Source organism: Lagenorhynchus albirostris, chromosome 16 (assembly GCF_949774975.1).
Source record: "Lagenorhynchus albirostris chromosome 16, mLagAlb1.1, whole genome shotgun sequence".
Taxonomy (NCBI): Eukaryota; Metazoa; Chordata; class Mammalia; order Artiodactyla; family Delphinidae; genus Lagenorhynchus; species Lagenorhynchus albirostris.
The window spans coordinates 82,460,903-82,479,787 of NC_083110.1; the positions used below are offsets into that span (position 1 = coordinate 82,460,903).

Here is an 18,885-nt window from a genome sequence, read left to right on the forward strand (position 1 = left end):
TACAATAGCCAGGACATGGAAGCAACCTAAGTGTCCATTAACAGATGAATGGATAAAGAAGATGTGGCACATATATACAATGGAATATTACTCAACCATAAAAAGAGACGAAATTGAGTTATTTGTAGTGAGGTGGATGGACCTACAGTCTGTCATACAGAGTGAAGTAAGTCAGAGAGAGAAAAACAAATACCATATGCTAACACATATATATGGAATCTAAAAAAAAATAAAAATGGTTCTGATGAACCTAGGGGCAGGATAGGAATAAAGATGCAGACGTAGAGAATGGACTTGAGGACAAGGGAAGGGGGAAGTGTAAGCTGGGACGAAATGAGAGAGAAGCATTGACATATATACACTAACAAACGTAAGGTAGATAGCTAGTGGGAAGCAGCCGCATAGCACAGGGAGATCAGCTTGGTGCTTTGCGACCACCTACAGGGGTGGGATAGGGAGCGTGGGAGGGAGGGAGGCGCAACAGGGAAGAGATATGGGAGCATATGTATATGTATAACTGATTCACTTTGTTATACAACAGCAATTAACACAACATTGTAAAGCACTTATACTCCAATAAAGATGTTAAAAAAATCTAAAAAAAATATTAAATTAAATTAAAAAATAAAATGAGGTGAGTCTGACTCACTCTCCTGGTTCTCCTGGAGTTCTAATAGTGCTTCATTGATTAACTGAAAGGGGATCAATAAAATATATCTAAGATTCTAAGGCCATTTGCTTCTGAATATAACAATTTACAAATGGATCAACTTAAAATATCAATCATATCATATATTCATACATTATATATTAATATAGTGTGTATAAATATTTATATTTATAAATGCATAACTTTATATAATGTAAACCAATATAATATTTCAATTTATCAATATATAGCAAGATATGACTTAATAGCAATTATAACAATAACTTTTAACAACATATCTGAAAATTTACATGTAAAATGTTTTAATGAGGCTATATTTCTCATTAATTACATTAAAATTGAAACAATGTACCTTAACTTTTAACTGACTGGGAGCTACCCTACCTTCCACCTTTACTTGCTCCCCCTTCCAGGTTCTCGGTTAACTGGTTAGTAACATATAAACAACAAACATGTAAACAACACCCTAAATGTGTTCTTTGGACTAACAGTCACTTAACACGTTTCTAGAATAGTAATTTCTAAGAATCTGAAATGTATCAAAAAATCAAAATTTTCATGAAGCAGTTCAGAAACGCCATCTCAGAACAAATGCATATACGACTGTTAGTAAAATACCTCTGGGCACAGATACATTATTCTCCAAAAGATAAGTAAAGCATGTTGTATTCTTATGGTTCATGAGTCCAAAAAAAAAAAAATCCAAGGAAGAATAAAAGCAGAAATTTGATAAATGTTAGATGGGGTGGACAGTTATTCTATGATCGACCATGTTAGTAAGAAATATTGTTTTATTTTGTCCTTTAAAAAGGCTTAGTCAAAAAGTCAAAAGGTGGGGCTTCCCTGGTGGCGCAGTGGTTGAGACTCCGCCTGCCGATGCAAGGGACACGGGTTCGTGCCCCGGTCTGGGAAGATCCCACATGCCGCGGAGCGGCTGGGCCCGTGAGCCATGGCCGCTGAGCCTGCGCGTCCGGAGTCTGTGCTCCGCAACGGGAGAGGCCACAACAGTGAGAGGCCCGCGTACCGCAAAAAAAAAAAGAAAAAAAAAAAGTCAAAAGGTAAAATTAACATGAATATGCTTTAAGTATGAAATAGGTGTCACACAATGGCAAGTCAAAATGTCCATATGATATAAAAGCTATGATAATTTGCCATAAGCTTCTTCGACAAAATTGGTAGTTAGCGTGTTCACAGTATGAGTTTTCTAAGAGGACAGAGGTATAATACAAATGTCTACATGCTATTCAAGAGTGAGCGGACAGGAGGAAAGGTCACTCAAAGCTTTTGTTGGAACAGTTAAACTAATTTCACTGTTTTTTAAACTAAATGTGCTGATTATTTTGGTGACAGCATTGCCAGTGCATTAGGAAAGTAAAATATTATCCTTTCATATACTGAAAAAGACGTCCAAAGCCCTGGAATACCATATATTACATGCTATCTGATCATCCTTTGTCATCGTTCAATTAAAAAGGATATGTGATCATCTTCGTGTAAAATGTTTATAAGTGTATGTATGTATGACGCTTATTCAGATTTTAACAACTCAGTAATAGATGATTACAAGGGCAGAAGGCAAGTTTCAGTCAAGAATCATTAAGGCCTATGAAAAAACACAAAGAGTTGAGTGTTCTTCCTGACTTATTACTAAACAGGACACAGCAAATTATAATACATAAGGTAGAAAGAGAGAGAAGAAAATAAATACGTCTCCTAAACCAGCACTGAACTATCCACAGATACACGTCCTTATTACTAAATTTTAGCGCTACATATTGGGACAATCTTGGTAGGTAGGAAATTACAAGGAAGATAATATAATTCTGAAGTCATAAAACATTCCGTAATGGAAGGTGTTGCAAGATAATTTGCGCATGAGAAACATCTGCTTCTCTAATATCATATGTTAAGGCGATTTTAAAAATCAATTAAAAAATTCATAAGATGATTTTATTCTCTTGTTACTATATAGGTTTATTATACCATCTTTCAACCAGGGGTTATTTCATGGGAGTCTGTTCCAGGACAACTGTTCTTTTAGGTCACTAGACTCCAAAGAGAGAACAAAACCCATCTTCCCAACAGCACACATTTACAGACCATCGCCAATATCACCCCATATTCGTGAAGGCAAAACGTATAAAAATCTTACATGTGCCCGTGTCCTGCGGACCAGGGAGCTATGCACCTCACCCCACATAAGGAACATTTTTTAAATGAGTTGCCTGATCAATTAGGGCTCCTACTAAGAGCTATCAGCAGAAGATTTGGTCCAATTCTAAAAACAGAGCACCAAAAATATGATTCTGTACGAATCCCCTCAGCCATCTCTTCGCCTTAAAGCAGATTCCATCCTCCAAAAACACAGCGAATAATCTACCCCAAACTCAATTTCATTATGAAAAGGAATCACACCCGTGAAAAAAGAAATTATATTTTACTGAAAGAACTGTTTCATTAAAGTGACCAACATAGTTTTCATACCCAAAGCTAATTTGTAGCTACAGCAGAAGCAAACAAACAAAAAACAACCACACATTTTTACAGCTATTTGGGCACCAACCTGGGATAGGCTGAGGTGTTAACACCACTGTGGGAAGAGGCCTAGAGGCAGGAGCGGGCCTGGACAGAGACACGGCTACTTGATTTGCCAACAGTTGAGGCTTCTCAGGCCCATGGAACAATCTTGACTCCTCAGGATATATCCATGTTGAGTCCAGAGCAAAGGAATTATTAAAAAAGATCTGTCCAAAGAGAGAGCAAGCATAACACTTAAGGCCATGCACAGAACAAACGCTGAAGACTGTAAAATACTTGTCTTACGTTGAACATTGGAGATTCTATGCATGGAGATTCTATAAGGCCACTATCTTAAAACCTGAAGAGCCACAGGGCTCTGATACCAGTCACCTTCTCATTAAGTCTCCTGGGCTGGTCTTCAGCTATTGACTTGGTTAGTTCATCCCAGCCGCCAGTTAACAGATATAGAATCACCCCAGTGAGATAAGCAGTGTGTTGTAGAACAAGTCACTGTACTGCTTTCTATTGGTTTTCAGGTAAACAAAGTGTAGCCAGTATATTTGAATTCAAAAGGCAAGAAAAACCATCCGAAAGATGAACACTCAAAGCAATAATACCAAGGAAAACTTACTTTTAAAATGTACACTTGAGTTATATAAGGTTGAAGGCTAGATTCTGAACAATAGTTATGGATTTAAAAACTGAAAAATTCAAAAAGTAGTACTTCTGATTCAGAAGTAGGAATTTTATATTATCCTATGGAAACCAAATATTTTAAGCTAAAACAAAATCCCCCACCACCACCATCTACTGGTGCTTTTGAACAGACCAATCTTATTCTGAAAAGACTTCTCTCCAGACCGAGCTGGTTGATCTATTGCAGTTAGAAACTAAAAATACACAGTGATTTCTGTTACAGCATTACCCGACAACTTAAAAATTAACAGCCCATTTATCCAATCAGGCTAGCTGCATTTTTACCTTACAATTAGGTATCCTTTTGTCTATCCAACTTTTCCCAATGGGAAGTGGAAGAGAAGATGGGCAGACATGTGGAAAAATGGGCACCAATTCCACAGTGGAAGAGGGGGACAGTCCAATCGATGGAGAATGACCACCAAACAGCCACTGAAACCCAAGAAAAGAGAAGGGTGTGCTCATTAGCCTACATCAATCAACTCTCCTTTGTACCAAAAGATGCTGGGATAGCTGCTTTAAAAGGGAATTTTAAAATGCATGCATTTGATTATGAGAAAAATCTCCTTTTTCCCAGTCCAAAAAACCCCCACAAACATTCAAAATTCTAAAAATTTGTAAAAATTTTTCATATCTGAATCATCACAATGCATTTACAACACTGCTTTCTGTAATATTAAGAAAAAACTTCTAAGCACAAAACCATGAGAACATGGTAAGAAATGGATTTCTGCCCTGAGAATATGAAAAACCACAAGGGAAAGGTGAAATGCTGGGTATTCCTTTTATAATTCTTGAATTCTTTTTATAAGCAAGCAGAGAGCTATATTTTATGATATTCTTTTCCATATATCATTTTATATTAATATTTATCATTTTTAAAACAGGCACAAGTAATATTTTTAAAATAAGAGGTTAGGATTCAAAGTTTCCCAAGGTTCGCAAATGCAAATAGATTCCAAGGCAAAGAAAACATAAATGAGCTTATCACATAACTGAAGACCCCAATGCACAGAATAAAATAGCAAACGTTGAAAGGGGGCAGACAATTTAGGAGACAGTCTCTCTAATTAAATTAACTGAATCCTTATCAGTGGAGAATAAGATCATTGTTCAATGGTACGGAATACTTCAATACGCATTTGTTCTAAAATCATAAAAGCATTTTTGAATTTCCTGTTATGTGAAAATGTTCTTCTGGTTTAAATAGTTATTTAACAGAAAATATGGTAGCACAAAATATTTTAAAGATTAATACTAAGTTTTGGGGAGATTTTTCGTTTTAAATTTACACAAGAAAAAAAAAAGCATTTTCTATACGGAAAAAAAATAAAAGGTAGTTCCTTGACACCATATACCTCTAGTGGTAGCACTCGCATATGACAACCCCTTCAAAATATCAAAAAAGCTACCAACGCTTATTCAAAAAAAACCCCAACGTGAACTGCATCACACATCAAAATACCATATCCAGTACCACATATGTGATGTATCATTACATGTAAAGACCAGTTTAGGAGAGTTAACATCTTTTAGAAAAGCTCACAATATAATATTGGAATTAAATTAATTATGTGGTGTATTCTAACATCCACTCATTTGAATATGCTAATTAGGACAGTCATTGGAATAAAATACATGTTATTCTCTGATTTAAATGCATCTGCCTAGTTAGATAGCAAACAATGGATCTTGCCAAAACCAGCTTCCCTTGCTCTGTTACACCATTAATCAAAGGCACAGTCACTTTTCCTTTTTAATTCCAGGTTTTAAACGCCAAACTCTTCTAAAGTGCAATATGACACTAGGTAATTTGGTCGACTCAGGCAGACCTAGGGTGGGAGTGGAAATCACCAGTAGCATTTCTCAGTACTAAAGGCAGGATTTCCCTGCAGGCTTCCATTGGTTTGAATTTTCTTAAGCATTGTCCTGAGTCTATTTTCAAATGAAAAAAACAAAAACAAAAAAAAACTAGATCAGAATCAGAAACAGCTCTTGATTCCCAGCTTGCTTTCCAAGCCTGTCAGAGACTGTAAAAGTATTAACTTCTATTCGGTAAGTCGGCCACAGTTGGCAGCTGCAACGCCGGGCTCCGGAGGCGATACTTAAGCACCGCGCTCTGGACAACGACCCCGGCCCGGGCGAAAGTTGTGGCCAAGGCGGTCCCAACTCTGGGCTTGGGGTGCGGGTCTCCAAACTGCTCGTCTGAGAAACCGGGAAGACATACTGCAAAAACTGCCGAGAGGCAGAACGAGACGTCGAAGCATGAACTTTGTTGCCGATGCATGGCTGCCAGGCTGCGCCGTGATGGGCTGGGGAGCCGAGGACCACCGCGGGAGGAAAGAGCGCAAGCCACAGGGCCGGAGCCGCCGGAGCGGGGCGAGGGCCGCGCCCAGGGGCCAGGGGGGAAGCCGGCGACCCCGAACCCGGGGCCAGGGGCCGGGGGCCGGGGGACACATTACCTGCCCGTTGAGCAAGGGGTAGTGGTGCACAGCTGCGGCGGCGGCGTGGTCTGGCGCAGAGGGCAGCGGCAGCAACGGCAGCCAGCCGGGCAGCCCCGGGAGCAGCGGGGCGGCAGAGGGCTGGGCCGAGGCAAGCAGCCCTGGCGGGGGCGCGACCCCGGCTCCCAGCCGGAGCAGCCCGGCCGAGCCGGGGACCATCCAAACCCAGGGCGGCGGCGGCGGCGGGTCTGCGTTCATCGGCCAGAGGAGAGGCTGCCGCCGCCGAGGCTGCTGCGGCTGCTGCAGCTGCCGCCGCCGCCGCTGGAGCCCGGCGCCCACCAGCATCCTACATCCCCGCGCGGGCGGCGGCTGCGGGCGCGGCGGGGGCGGCGGGCGCCAGAGGCACGGGCCGGCGGCGGCGCGGGCTCCGGTGCGAACTCACTTGGTTCCGCTGCGCGGCCGCACGCTCCGCCCCTGCCCCGCGCCGGGAGCCCCTCCTCCTCCTCCTCTGCTAGCGCTGCCGCCCGCGCCGCCGCCGCCCCCCAGGCCCGGCCCCGGCTCGCAGCGTCCCCTGGTTCCGCGCTCCGGCCAGCACTCACCCCGGGACCCCCGCGGCGGCGGCGGGGGTGGGGGCGGGGAGCAGGCGGAGGCGCGGGGCTCCCGCGGATTGCGCCCGGAGCTCAGGTTCGGCCGCTGGAGGCCGCCGGCTGTCGCGGACGGAGCGCACGCCGGGGAAGGCGCACCCGGCCAGGCCGGGAGGCGGGGTCCACCAGCAGCAGCGAGGCCAAAGTGGCGGCGCCTGAGCCAGGCACGTCCAGCCGCCGGGCGGTGCTGGGGCCGCCGACGGGGACGGCGCGCGGGCCGCTCTCTGCCTGGCGTAACCTGGGTCGAGGGCGGAGGGTGCCCAGGGGATGCTGCCTGCAGCCCCCGACGCCCAGCGGGCACCGATTGCCACTGGGGACAGGTAGATTTCTCTCCCTGGAAAATCTGCCAAACACTTTCCTAAGACCCCAGCGGGTCCTCTGCCCCGGCGGCCCCTACCCCACGCCCTACTAGTTCAGGCGCCACACACTCCAGGCGGGTCGCCTCTGGGCCTCTGCACGGGACAAACGGTTGACGCTGGGATTGCCCACTGTGAACTGGTCCTGGACTCTACCGGGCCCAGAATTGTACTCCTCCTTTACCCACCGCACGCGGCCTCTTCAGTGCAACCTGGGCTGCCTGAGGCCAAGGACCACCCCTCCTGCGAGAACCCTCGCTCGGACCGCACAGCAGAGGCTGGTTCCGCGCGGGTCACACGCAGTCGCCGCCAGGCGGCGCGCGCCCCGGCTGACCTCCCTCCTGCCGCAGACCCTGGTCCCGAGCGGTATCTCCTTGTGATGCCGGGGCTCTGAGACCCCGCCCAGCTGTGGGCTGTTCGTCGCCGAGCTGGTTGGAGACTTCCACGTGCTAATAAACTGCTTAGGTCGCTACGCCGGAGAAACCCCACCAGTCAACAGCGCAAGCACGGTGTTTCTTAGGAGCATTTGGTGAAGGGCCTTCCTGCCGCCTAAAGCAGAAGGAAGGTATTATGAGGCATGCTTTTAAGAGCTTGTATGAAAAGCCCACCCTGACCTGGGCAGGAGAGCATGCACCCACCCAGGTACACCACAGACACACCTGGGACTCTCCAAACACGGGCTCTCCTCACCTCTGGACTGATCCGTCGACCTCTCTCCTGAGATAAACTAAAGCACCAGAGTGCTTTCAGTTTGCTTCTAGGGTTGTTTCCTCATTCTTCTAATTTGCTTATTTCCTCCTGGCCTGGCATGATTTCTTTTAGATCCTGGCATATGCTAATTTACATAGCTGGCATCTCCGTGTTTTCCTCCAGGCAAACCATTTTTCAATTAGCAAGTTTATCTCTCTCTTTGATGCAAAAGTCCTGGCAAGATTTTGTTTTTTCTCACCTACAGTCAGAAAGCTCTGCAGATTAGAAGACTGTTACTATTCAGCTTAAGCCCTTAATTCATGCGCATATATTTGTATGTGCACACACTCGTGAAATGTGTCTTGATCTTGGTGGCCACAGCCAGACTAAGGAATTGGGGCAGGTGGCTTTGGGCAGGCTAAGGTGAACCCTTAAAGGGTCCTGTTTGCATGGGAGTTATTCATCCCTCCTCCATTGCTTGGAGGCTGGCAGTGCCTGGCTTGCATGCTGCCCTCAGCGAAAGCAAGTGCAGTGTGCGCAGAACCCACACTCCCAGGAAACAGGATTTAGCCATGAGCTGGGGGTGCTTCAGCAGGTGCTCTGGGGGAGTCTCACCCGTTCCCACACAGCCCAGTCCTTGAAGTGGTTCTGTTAAAGTATGCTTCTGTGAACTGGTTGTATTTATTCCCTCCCTGGGCTTTCCAGTGCCCTGAGCACAGGATGCCTTGGGCAGCTGGTCGCTCCGAACAAGAGCTGGGAAATTACAAGTATGTTCATTCAAAGAACCTCAAAGTAGCCCAAACTCCTTTGCTGCTTCCTGCCATGGGCTTGACTGTATTCATTTATTACAGCGTTTTGAACCCCTTTCCCTACCATGCTGTGCTCTGAATTCTGGGAACACAGCAGAGGACAACAGAGGTGCAGAGCGATTTTCACTAATTAGTTAATGGATATGACAGGGGAACCAGGAGATGGACTTATCCCCTATTTCTGGCTCTTGTTTTAATCACATTCATCTCAAGGTTTTCCTCACACACCCCACTCAACCCAGGAACAACCAGACACCCCCGTGGATAGGAGAAGCCCCCTTTCCTATGGGTACTGTCTTTCCAATGGGTATTTAAGAAGACTCTTTTAAAGCAGGAAGACTTGTTCTCCATGAGGACCAGAAATCAGGGGATCTCCCATCTGTGCACAGAGGCTCCATGCCAGGTAGACCTGTGCCACTAGTGGACAGGTGCGCTTACCTATCAGTGCCCCCAGGGCGTTAGCACCCCATAAACTCAGGCCCTTTATCTCCCTGTAACAATCAGTGACAAATTCTCCTTGGAATGGGTTTTATACACAATCTAGTCTCAAGTTCTCCTAACCAATAAAAACAACCTTAAGTCCGTCTGTATCATTCAGGCAAAACCAGCAGAAATTTCCAGCTAATCTGTGACAGACTGAAGAAAGACGAGATCCGCAGCACGAGAAAAGTGCGAATTATCCTCATATGCTAATGAGTTCTGAATTGTTTATCACCTTTTTGGAAAAAAGAATGTTGGGTGTTAGGGAGAGATGGATGAAGTAAGATTTTGCAGCTTGTAGAAGGATTTTTTTCAAGTTTTTTTTTTTTTTTACTCTTTTTCTAAGTAAAATATAAGAGAAACTCCCACCTCAAAAGAAAGAGAGAGAGAAGCATGAAGATGCCTTCTCCAGGCCTGCCGAGTTAAGATAATTCCCAGAGCAATGGGGCAGGCGGGAGTGGGGACATGTGGGGTGGAGAACTGAGATGTTGCCTCAGCAGCGGCCCTGTCCTGCCCACCAGCTCACACTGCCAGGACATCTTTCCAAAACCAACGCTGATCCGACTGGGTCCCTCCCTGCTGAAGACTCGCCAACTGTGCTATGATGAGGCCCTGGATGAAAGCCACGAAAGCGAACCACCGCCTCGGGAGACTGGCATCTTCAGGAGGAGGAATTGGTGATTTGATACCTGACTCGGTGTGGGCTGACACGGAGCGGGCGTAAGAGTGATTTTTCCAAAGTTCTGCCAAACTCGGGAGTCTGCAGCTGAGCATCCCTTCCCAGATATGAGGGGCCTTTGGGGATGGGCAGCAGAGAGGAGAGGTTGCTCCAGACAGGACGACTTGGAAGTCTCCGAGGGACACCTGGAAAGATCCGTCCGTGTCGCGGTTGCCTGGAGTCAGGAGCAAAGTCTTCGATGAAGACATGGAACTGGAATTAGCACAAGGATGGAGAGGGGTAGCCTTCCGCGGTGGTGGCTGAGATCAGAGATGTGGATGGGGTCACCCCAGGCGAGCACAGAGCGGGAGAGGAGAGGCCGTCGGGGGGGTCCCCGTCATGGGGAGTGAAGCTCTCTAGGAAACACGGAGGGGAACCGAGGCAGGTGGTAGCACGAAACCACCCTGGACGGGCAGGAGTGTGCTCGTTTGTTAAAGGGTATTATTATTGTTTTTATTATAAATGTGGTATTGCAGAATATCTGGAAAATATAGAAAAGCATCATGAATCAAACCCACTCAGGGAAAAGGAATATGAACCTTTTGTTGACCTCCCCTCCATAGTATTTTTTTCTTCTCATCTCTCTCTATATAGCATGATAATGTATATTGTATATATATTACATATAGTAATATACGTTAGCATATATTATAGCATCTTATCGTATTACATTTTATATTAAATTGCATTTTATAATAATTCATTTTAAACCTTATTTTTCACTCAGCATCATAGCATGAGCGGGTTCCCCACATTGTTGAAAATACCTAGAGGAACCCCGTTATCAACAGCAAAGCAGAAAGCTCACGGAGGACATGTAGGAGTGGAGGTGAGTCTGCCCTGAGTGGGAATCAGTAGCCCACGTGGGACAGCAGCGCACCCTACTCAGCAGCCGGTCCATTTTGTAGCTATAAAGAACTACCCATCTACCCACCTAACTTCCCACCATCCATCGATCTAAGTCATAGGTAAAATGTCGCAAACACTGGAGTGCATAGATGCCGTGTGGGACACAGTGAAGACCTTGAAAACCAGACACCCCGGGCAGTTATTGAGGGATGCTCAGACAGCGCAGAGGCCTCCCTCCCTGCGTCCAGACCCGCCGCCCTCCGTGGAGCACTTCCCAAGGTCCACCCTGATCTCGGGTCGGCTCAGTAGAGGCCCTGGATGGCAGGAACCGCGTGCTCTCCCCTCTCCTCTCCACAACAGCTGAGTGTCCAGTGACTAGAACAGAATACTCTTCATGCTGGATTGAAACCCCAGCCTGGGATCATTACTGAGCCCCCAGTGGGTGCAAAGACAGGCCAGCTGTCTGACCACGTCCCATCCAACAGACGATAACCCAGCCAGGGCTTTGCAGGTTGTGTCCTGCATAAGGGTGCCCGGCCAGGAGAGGGACTGGGGTCCAGCCAGGCACAGGAATGTGTCCCCCCAGAAAGACAGCTTCCTGGGACCCACACCAAGACAGCCTGGGCTCTGGAGAATGATGGTGAGGAAGACAGATGTCCCCCATGAAGCTTAGAGTCTGGGAGATGGTGACAACCCCAAAGAGGTGACAACAAAGAGCAGTGGCCCTGCTTATCCTAGGTGCCCCGGGTCCAGAGAGCCAATGGTGGGAGAGGACCTGGCCCAGCATCCCCTCTGAGGTCACCCCACCTCCAGCTCATTCTTTCTGCTCCTGGCCCCTTCCTGTGCCCTTTCCTTTCCCAGGGCTCTCTGGTGATCCCAGCTGCTGGGGGAGGGGACGGAGGCCTTTAATCTTATCAGAACATGATTTACGGGCACTTAGACAAGGAGGGACAGGAAGACCTTTGATGCCATGCGTTCGCACAAGCCACAGGATTCATCGCCTTATTCTCGGCACACACATCTCGTGGCATGATCTGTGGGGTCTGGAGACATGAAATCGTGTGCGTTTTCTCTACAGAGCCTGACCAGACAGCTGGAAAGCCGTCATGATGTGTGCTAAGTAGGGCTTTGCCAGTCAGACAACCCCCGAACTTCCTACGTGGACACAAACATTTGTGCTCGTGTATAGTTTTATTTTATTTTGTCAAAGCATGCTGATCTCACACCAGGTGAAGCCGGTGTGTTAACCCTGCTCCAATCTGTCCCACATGAAGCGCTCGTTCCCTGGATTTCTCAACTGGAGCGGAGAAGGGGCGGGAGCCCCCACCCTCCGTGTCCCTGGCGGGGCACACTGGCTGTCACCCTGCTTAATTATACGGTGGCCAGGCCACACGCTAGCACGTAAGAGGGGCCACAACTGGGAGACTTGTTACAACAGCCCCGCTAGTTGGAAATACTTCAGGAGGAGAAGCAGCTTGGTCTGAAGTGGGAAAGAATGTAGATTATCAAGTGCGTTTTTAACGTAGTCTTACTGTTAGGAGGCGAAACCGGGAGCACGAGGTAACGGGAGGTCGGGGAAGCCCCACTGTGGCGGACTCGAGCAGGTGAGCTGCTTCAGCAGTTAGCGCCCCGAGAGGATCCCTCTGCCTTCTCAGGCTCATCGGCCTCCTCTGTCCGAGGCTACACTTTGCAGTTCCAACCAGGTTCAAATTAGCACCAACTCCAAAGTACAGGGCCTGAATGCATGACATAGTCCAGAACACGTTTCTTTAGAGGCACCAGAAGAACGAGATTCCTGGGGAGAGGATGGCCCTCACCGTTCCCAGTAGCAGAGCTGACCGGAACGCCGAGGACCACGGCACCCCTCCCCTGCCTGCCAAGCCACCAGGATGCCAGGCCTGCCACGTGGGCTCGCTGGGCAGGGTGGCCGTCCACGTCTGGATCCAGCCCGTCGTGTGAGCCGTGTGCCGGCGCTCAGAGCGCTGAGGAGGGCAGGAGTGGGGTCCTTCAGCAGACCAGTCACCAGCGGTCGGTTGTGCTCAGGCCAGGGTGACACGTCGTCCATCCTTGACCTCACACGTGTTCACACGCTTCCCTTCATGTTGGCAGGGCACAGCCGGGCAGCTGTTCTCTACAAGTCTTCGATTTCACCAGCAGCTGCTTTCCTGAGCCCAGGGACCATCATCCTTCAAATCCAAATTCTCTAACCTCAGCGGTGAGTTATGTCTCAGCAGAAGGAAAGGTGGAGATGCCTAAAGTGCTCTCTGCACTGCTGACTGTCTTAATAGTTTTCACCTTGATAAAATATTCTTAGGATAAGGAAAAAATACAATTTCACAGAAGATAGTCTGTGTTTTTTCTTCCCTGAACTGTTCACTTAAATAATTCTGTGCATTCACCACATTCTGCCACTTAACCTTTTCTCCAACTCATTAATAAATGTATTGAAATAGACTTGCTTTGGGACCAATCTCGGGGGCATCCAACTTCTGACCTTTTTCTGTGTTCAGAACTCTACACAGGGCAGAAGTTTTGATTATTTAAGGAGCTAAGTAGTAAAATAGAGGTGCATACATGAAACCGGGGGCCAGGAGTGAGGTTTTCGTAGGGACGCCGGTGGAAGGACAGCTGGGCCATCTCGCTGCTCAACAACCTGTTCTATGAGCTTCCCAGAGCAACCAGGAGATCAGACAAGGCAGGATGACTCAACAAAGTGGCAGCCTTTGCCCTGCACACAAGCCATTCCACAGGATGTCTGTAAGTGGTTGTGGGGGGCAGAGACCCCACGGCCCAGCCTCCAAGCCCTATCAGGCAGTTCAGGGCCCTCCTGCCCCCGGCACCTGCTGGCCGAGTCCCTGACATCCCTGGGCCTCAGCTGTCCACACGTGAGACAGAGTTGGATCAAGCCAGTGTTAACACGCAACGTGGGATCTCTGAGCTCAGTCTGCGATCCATGTGTCCTGAGTGGCTGCCTGCTTCTGGACAAGTCCTGCCACCTTTGCAGGCTCAGTTTCCCCCAACAGAAGCTAGAGGTAAGTCACATCAACTTAGCAGGGATCCGATGGAGGCAAAGCCAGGGAGACCATCTGGGGATGTTTGCCAGCCGATCCACTGAGTAGGATGTCGCTGAGGCTCATGAAGGGTCAATAAAGTACACGTGTGCCCTTCTGCCCTCGTGTCTCTGTCCAGCAGCATGTATACCGCTCCTAAGCCGCTTTGTCGGGGCTGTGTCCCCACTGCCTGGAACACAGTAGCTCAAGGAGAGATAAGGTGTCTCAGTCCATCAGCTGCTACAACAGAATATCATAGACTCGGCTTGTAAAACAAACCTTTGCTTTCCATAGTTCTGGAGGCTGGTGCCGTCAGATTCCGTGTCTGGTGAGGAACTGCCTTCTGGCCCACAGATGTGGCTGTCTTCTCGCTGTGTCCTCACATGGCCGAGGGCAGGAGGAAAGCAAGCTCTCTTGGGATTCTTATAAGGACACGAATCCCGTCATAGGGGCTCTCCTCTTCCATGAGCTCATCACCCGATCACCTCCCAGAGGCCCTACTTCCAAACAGCAGTACATGAGGGGCTAGGCTTTCAACCGTGATTTTAGGGAGGCACACAAATGTCGATAATAAGAGCACGTGTGTGCGAAAGTTTCTGAACTCCATCCCGAAATAAAACAACATGTGCAAAAGCCCAAAGAGCTCGTGCTGTTGAGGGCCATTCCTACCATGAGACGGTGATCGTACAGCAGACTTTCTGCGCTCCCAACCGGCAAAACTGACTCAGGGCCTCTCCCACCCCTGGTCACCCGAACTCTGGGAGTCCAGCTCACTGCCTGGGGTCCATTGGCTAGGTACCGGGCCAGCCAGACATGGCCACCCTCTTAGGGATACCATCCTCAGCACAGAGAACAAGGCAAAGGTCCTACAGTACAAGACAATACGACACAATACGACATAGAGGAGAAAACAGCCTTGAAGGAGGGAAGCGGGTAAATCATCCCAGACCCCAGACCTCTTCATTTCAAGGTGAGAGCTCCTTTCGCTCGACCAGACACAGATTTGTGCATTCCAGAACCAAGCCCAGGCCGGGCCCCCAGACCCTTCTGGACGCTGCCGCGGCCTCTGCTTTGTGGGAGAGGAGACACCCACGATGCTGGATGCTGGGCTCCAGGAGCCCGGGGAGCTGTGCGCTCCTTACCAAGTCCCCGCTGCTGCCCCGGGTGCCTGAGGCCCCTCCAGCAGCCCAGTCAAGACCAGTGTCCTGGTTCCTGGGCAGCTAGTCCAGAGCTCTACCTTCTATCAACAAGACCAGGACGAATTACAGATGGACAGACTTGTCTGGGGAGGAAAGAGGGCACCCTTGGGGCCGTCGCCCCGAAAGGCCCAGCCCGGCGGGACCCAGACCCGCCCAGAGCCTGGCAAGGCCCCGGGAGCCCAGCCCAGCTGTGTGGTTCTAACCAGTGGCGCCTGCCCTCCCCCAGCCTCTCCTCTCCACCCTCTCTTTCTCTGAGCAGGGTGACTGTTTGAGTCTGTGAAGGTTAAATGTTCACCTGAAGTGACAGCCATGCTGCATCACCACGCTGCCGGGAGGCTGAGTGGGCCTCTGCCCCGGAGCTGCTGTGCTTCTGCCCGAGACCGTCTGCGCGAATGCAGAAGCCAGCGCTGAGGAGCAAGTCGTGTCCGTGCCCCTCGGCCGGAAGCAGCCCTCAGCCCAGCGCAGCAGTGTCACCTTTTCTGATTTTAATATACAATTGGGTAGCGCGTGGGTGTGGGCACTGCACAGGGGTTCGCTCAGGGAGCCTCTGACCTTCACCGGGACCTGCCTGGGCATGGTGGGCCGGGGGTACAGGTCAGCTCAGTGACCGGGGCTGAGCCGAGGAGCGGGTCTGAGCCCCAGGGTGGCCGGCTCTCCCAAAGGCCCACTGCCTCTCGGATGGTCAGAGCCCCTCACCTCCCCGAGTTTTCCCCTTTCCTCTTCCCGCACAGCCCTCAGAGGCTCCCTGCGGCCCCTGCTCCAGTCGCACTCCTCCAGTAGCCGCTGAGAAGCTGCCTGCAGGCGCCTGGCCCCCACGACCTGTCCCAGGGCCATCCGTCACCCCCTCATCCTCCTACTTCAGGTGGAGCAGCTGCAGGTGCCCCAGGACAGTGACAGTGACTCCCCAGGGCGTGGGGAGGAAGAAGGGCACTCGCTGGGGTTCCCGAGTCATCTGGACACTCCCTGCCCTGAGCACAGGAATCTCTAGACTGTAAGCCGCGTGCACTGTGTTCTTGGAACCAGGAAGACAACAGACCAGCACTCATCCGTACACTTGTCAAATGAAATGTGTCTTGGACAGAGTTTCTAGTATGAAACATTTTTTTAAAAGTATGATTAAAACTTAAAAAAAAAAAGAGAGACAGGGCTGAATTGGGAAAAAAAGAAAAGGTAGAGAGATTCCTAGAAGCTAAAAATGACAAGAGAACCCAAAATGGAAATATGATTAAGCTGAATCCGTCATGTGACCTGGACATTTGCTGCCCCCAGTAACCAAGTGCCCCTGCTTTCTTGTGCTGCCGCTGTGGGGAACAGGCTGCCTGCGAGACTCCCAGGCGGGTCTGGGTCTGGCCGGGCTGGGCCTTTCGGGGTGACGGCCCCGAGGGCGCCCTCTTTCCTCCCCAAACAAGTCTGTCCATCTGTAATTTGTCCTGGTCTTGTTGATAGCAGGAAGAGCACTGGACTAGCTGTCCAGGAACCACACAGCCACCAGGAAGACTGTCCTGCAAACGGAGATAGTCAGAAACTTGCTCTTTGCGCATCGGATTCCAGCTGGTGGGTGGAGAATGCCTCCTTGGATAATTTATAACTACGGACTGTCCCACATGAAAAAAAAAAAAACATATTTGAAGTGGTCCCTGATGGGAGGTGGCCCCAGGCACCTGGCAGTAAGGAATACAAACCCTCTCGAGGAAGGCATAGTAAATGCAGTCCCCAGAGACATGTCACAGGAGACGATCAAAGGGACATCACAAAGCAAGAAGCACAGGAGGAAAGAGGCGATGGAGGTTTGTGGGAAAAGATTAAAACAGAAGCATCAGACCCCAAAAGATGAAGAGTGTTAGAATGTTAAGACATGGAATATAAAATAGGTGTGCTTGACATCTTCAAATAACATTTAAATATTTTAGTGAGCTCTTCCAAAATAGTTTAAAATAATGCACTAAAGTTGCCTCTAAAAAATAAGAGATAATAAAAGACAGGCAGGTGAATTTGTAAATTGATTTAATAAACCTTTTAGAAATGAAAAACAGTGTTTGAAGTTTAAAACACAGCATGTGGATTAAAAAGCAGATCAGACACAGCTGAAGAGGTAAATGAACGAGAGGAGGAAGGAATCTCCCAGAAAACACCGCAGTGAGAAAGCACCAGATGACGTGAACGTGATGAGAGGAAACATGGAGGACAAAGGGAAAGGGCTAATGTGTGTCCAGTAAGAGTTCCCAGAAGCGAGGAAAGAGAAAAGGAAGAGAGGAGAGACACGATATTCAGAGACGATGGCCAAATATTTTCCAGAGTGAACAGAACTCACAAGTCCCCGGTGTCTGGAAGCGTGACAGACCCCAGCTCATCCCCGTGTGCTCTGAGGCAGACTTGAGAGTGTGGTCACCGCAAAGGAAGCCCAGGGACAAGCTCTGAGTGGCTCATTGGAAGCCAGGGATCGTGGCCAGCAGCACCGACGGGGCAGTTTCTGGAGTCACGATGCAGGAAGTAACACGCACAGTATTAAACCACAGAGGCGAGGGACGCGGGCTGGTCCGAGCACACAGGTCCCCAGGGCCACACACTGCGAGTCACAACAGCATTGCCATCTTTTTCTCCTGTTGGGAAACAAGAAATTAGCCAGCAATGGTGCCCTTGGCAATAAATAACAAAGAGAAGATTCCTGGACCTGAACAGGAAGAGATGGTGTCTCCCAACGACCAAGCATCTTCACGTAACTGATTGGAGAATAAAGCTGCGTCTCTGTCCATTGTTCTAAGTCTTCGTGGATAAATCATGATACCTCAGATGGACCCATGGGTTTCTAATATATATTTAATTTAAATTAGTTTTATAGATCGCACCCCACATAAAATACTTGCCCAGGGCCCCACAAACACTAGGGACAGCCCTGGCTACAAACAGTAGCCGAAAGAAAGTTGGTTTAGGTACACTGATATCGAAGTATACTCTAAAATAAGGAACATTATTAGAGATTGAAGAGAAGCGGCATATAATGACATAAGAAGATAATTCCGTTCTAAATGTGTATGTACCTAATAACATAACCTCAAAATATAAAAAATAATTATCAGCAGAATTTTTTAAGTAGACAAAATGAGTAAACACACCGGGAAGTTTTAACACATCCCTCTTAGTAACCAACAGACCAGCTTGACAAATACAGAAATCAGCAAGTGTGTAGAAAAAATTTTAAAGGTGATAAAAAAATTCACCTTTTTTGATAAATATGGAACACGGTACCCAACATCCGTGGAATGCAAAAACAAGGTCAAAATAAGAACTTGTGAAAACTGATAAAAACGGGGAGTGCTTACTTCAAGGGCCTCTCGCTAAAGGGAGTTACAGTGAGCTTCTAGAGAAAGAAGGGAAATGATGCCAGGAGGAAGGTCAGGGGCGCCCCAAGCAAGACTGAGCAGAGTAAGTATTACAGTAAAGGTGCGGGCAGGACATACACCTGCACCAACGCAACCATACTTGGTGGGGGTAAAAATTAACTTAGAACTACCTCACTGCACAGAAGTAGCATGGAAATCTGGGGTGAAGTAAAGATATTTATTAAATTTTAACTTTAAGTTAGAAATGCATGCTAGAATTTCTAGAGCAAATACTGAAAGAATAAAAATAGAGTTTGGCAAGTTTTGAAAAATCAGTATATAAAAGTTATTTGCATTTTCATCATAAATGCAAGTGGAGCATATAATTTAAAATTATGTAGTATTTAAAATAGTAACAAAAGTGGTGAGGTTCCTAACAGTAA

The 18,885-nt window shown here is 48.3% G+C and overlaps 1 protein-coding gene across 1 annotated transcript in view; it reads right to left on the bottom strand.

Annotated features, from left to right (window-relative positions):
- Positions 1–6,672, bottom strand: part of TCERG1L (transcription elongation regulator 1 like) — a 190,573-nt gene extending 183,901 nt beyond the window's left edge. Inside the window, exons 1-3 of the mRNA XM_060126594.1 lie at positions 6,349–6,672; positions 4,172–4,318; positions 3,234–3,414 (exon numbers count right to left, since the gene is read on the bottom strand). Of these exons, the coding sequence (XP_059982577.1) occupies positions 3,234–3,414; positions 4,172–4,318; positions 6,349–6,672 (652 nt within the window). The remainder of the gene's footprint in view (positions 1–3,233; positions 3,415–4,171; positions 4,319–6,348) is intronic.
- Positions 6,673–18,885: the final 12,213 nt, after the last annotated feature.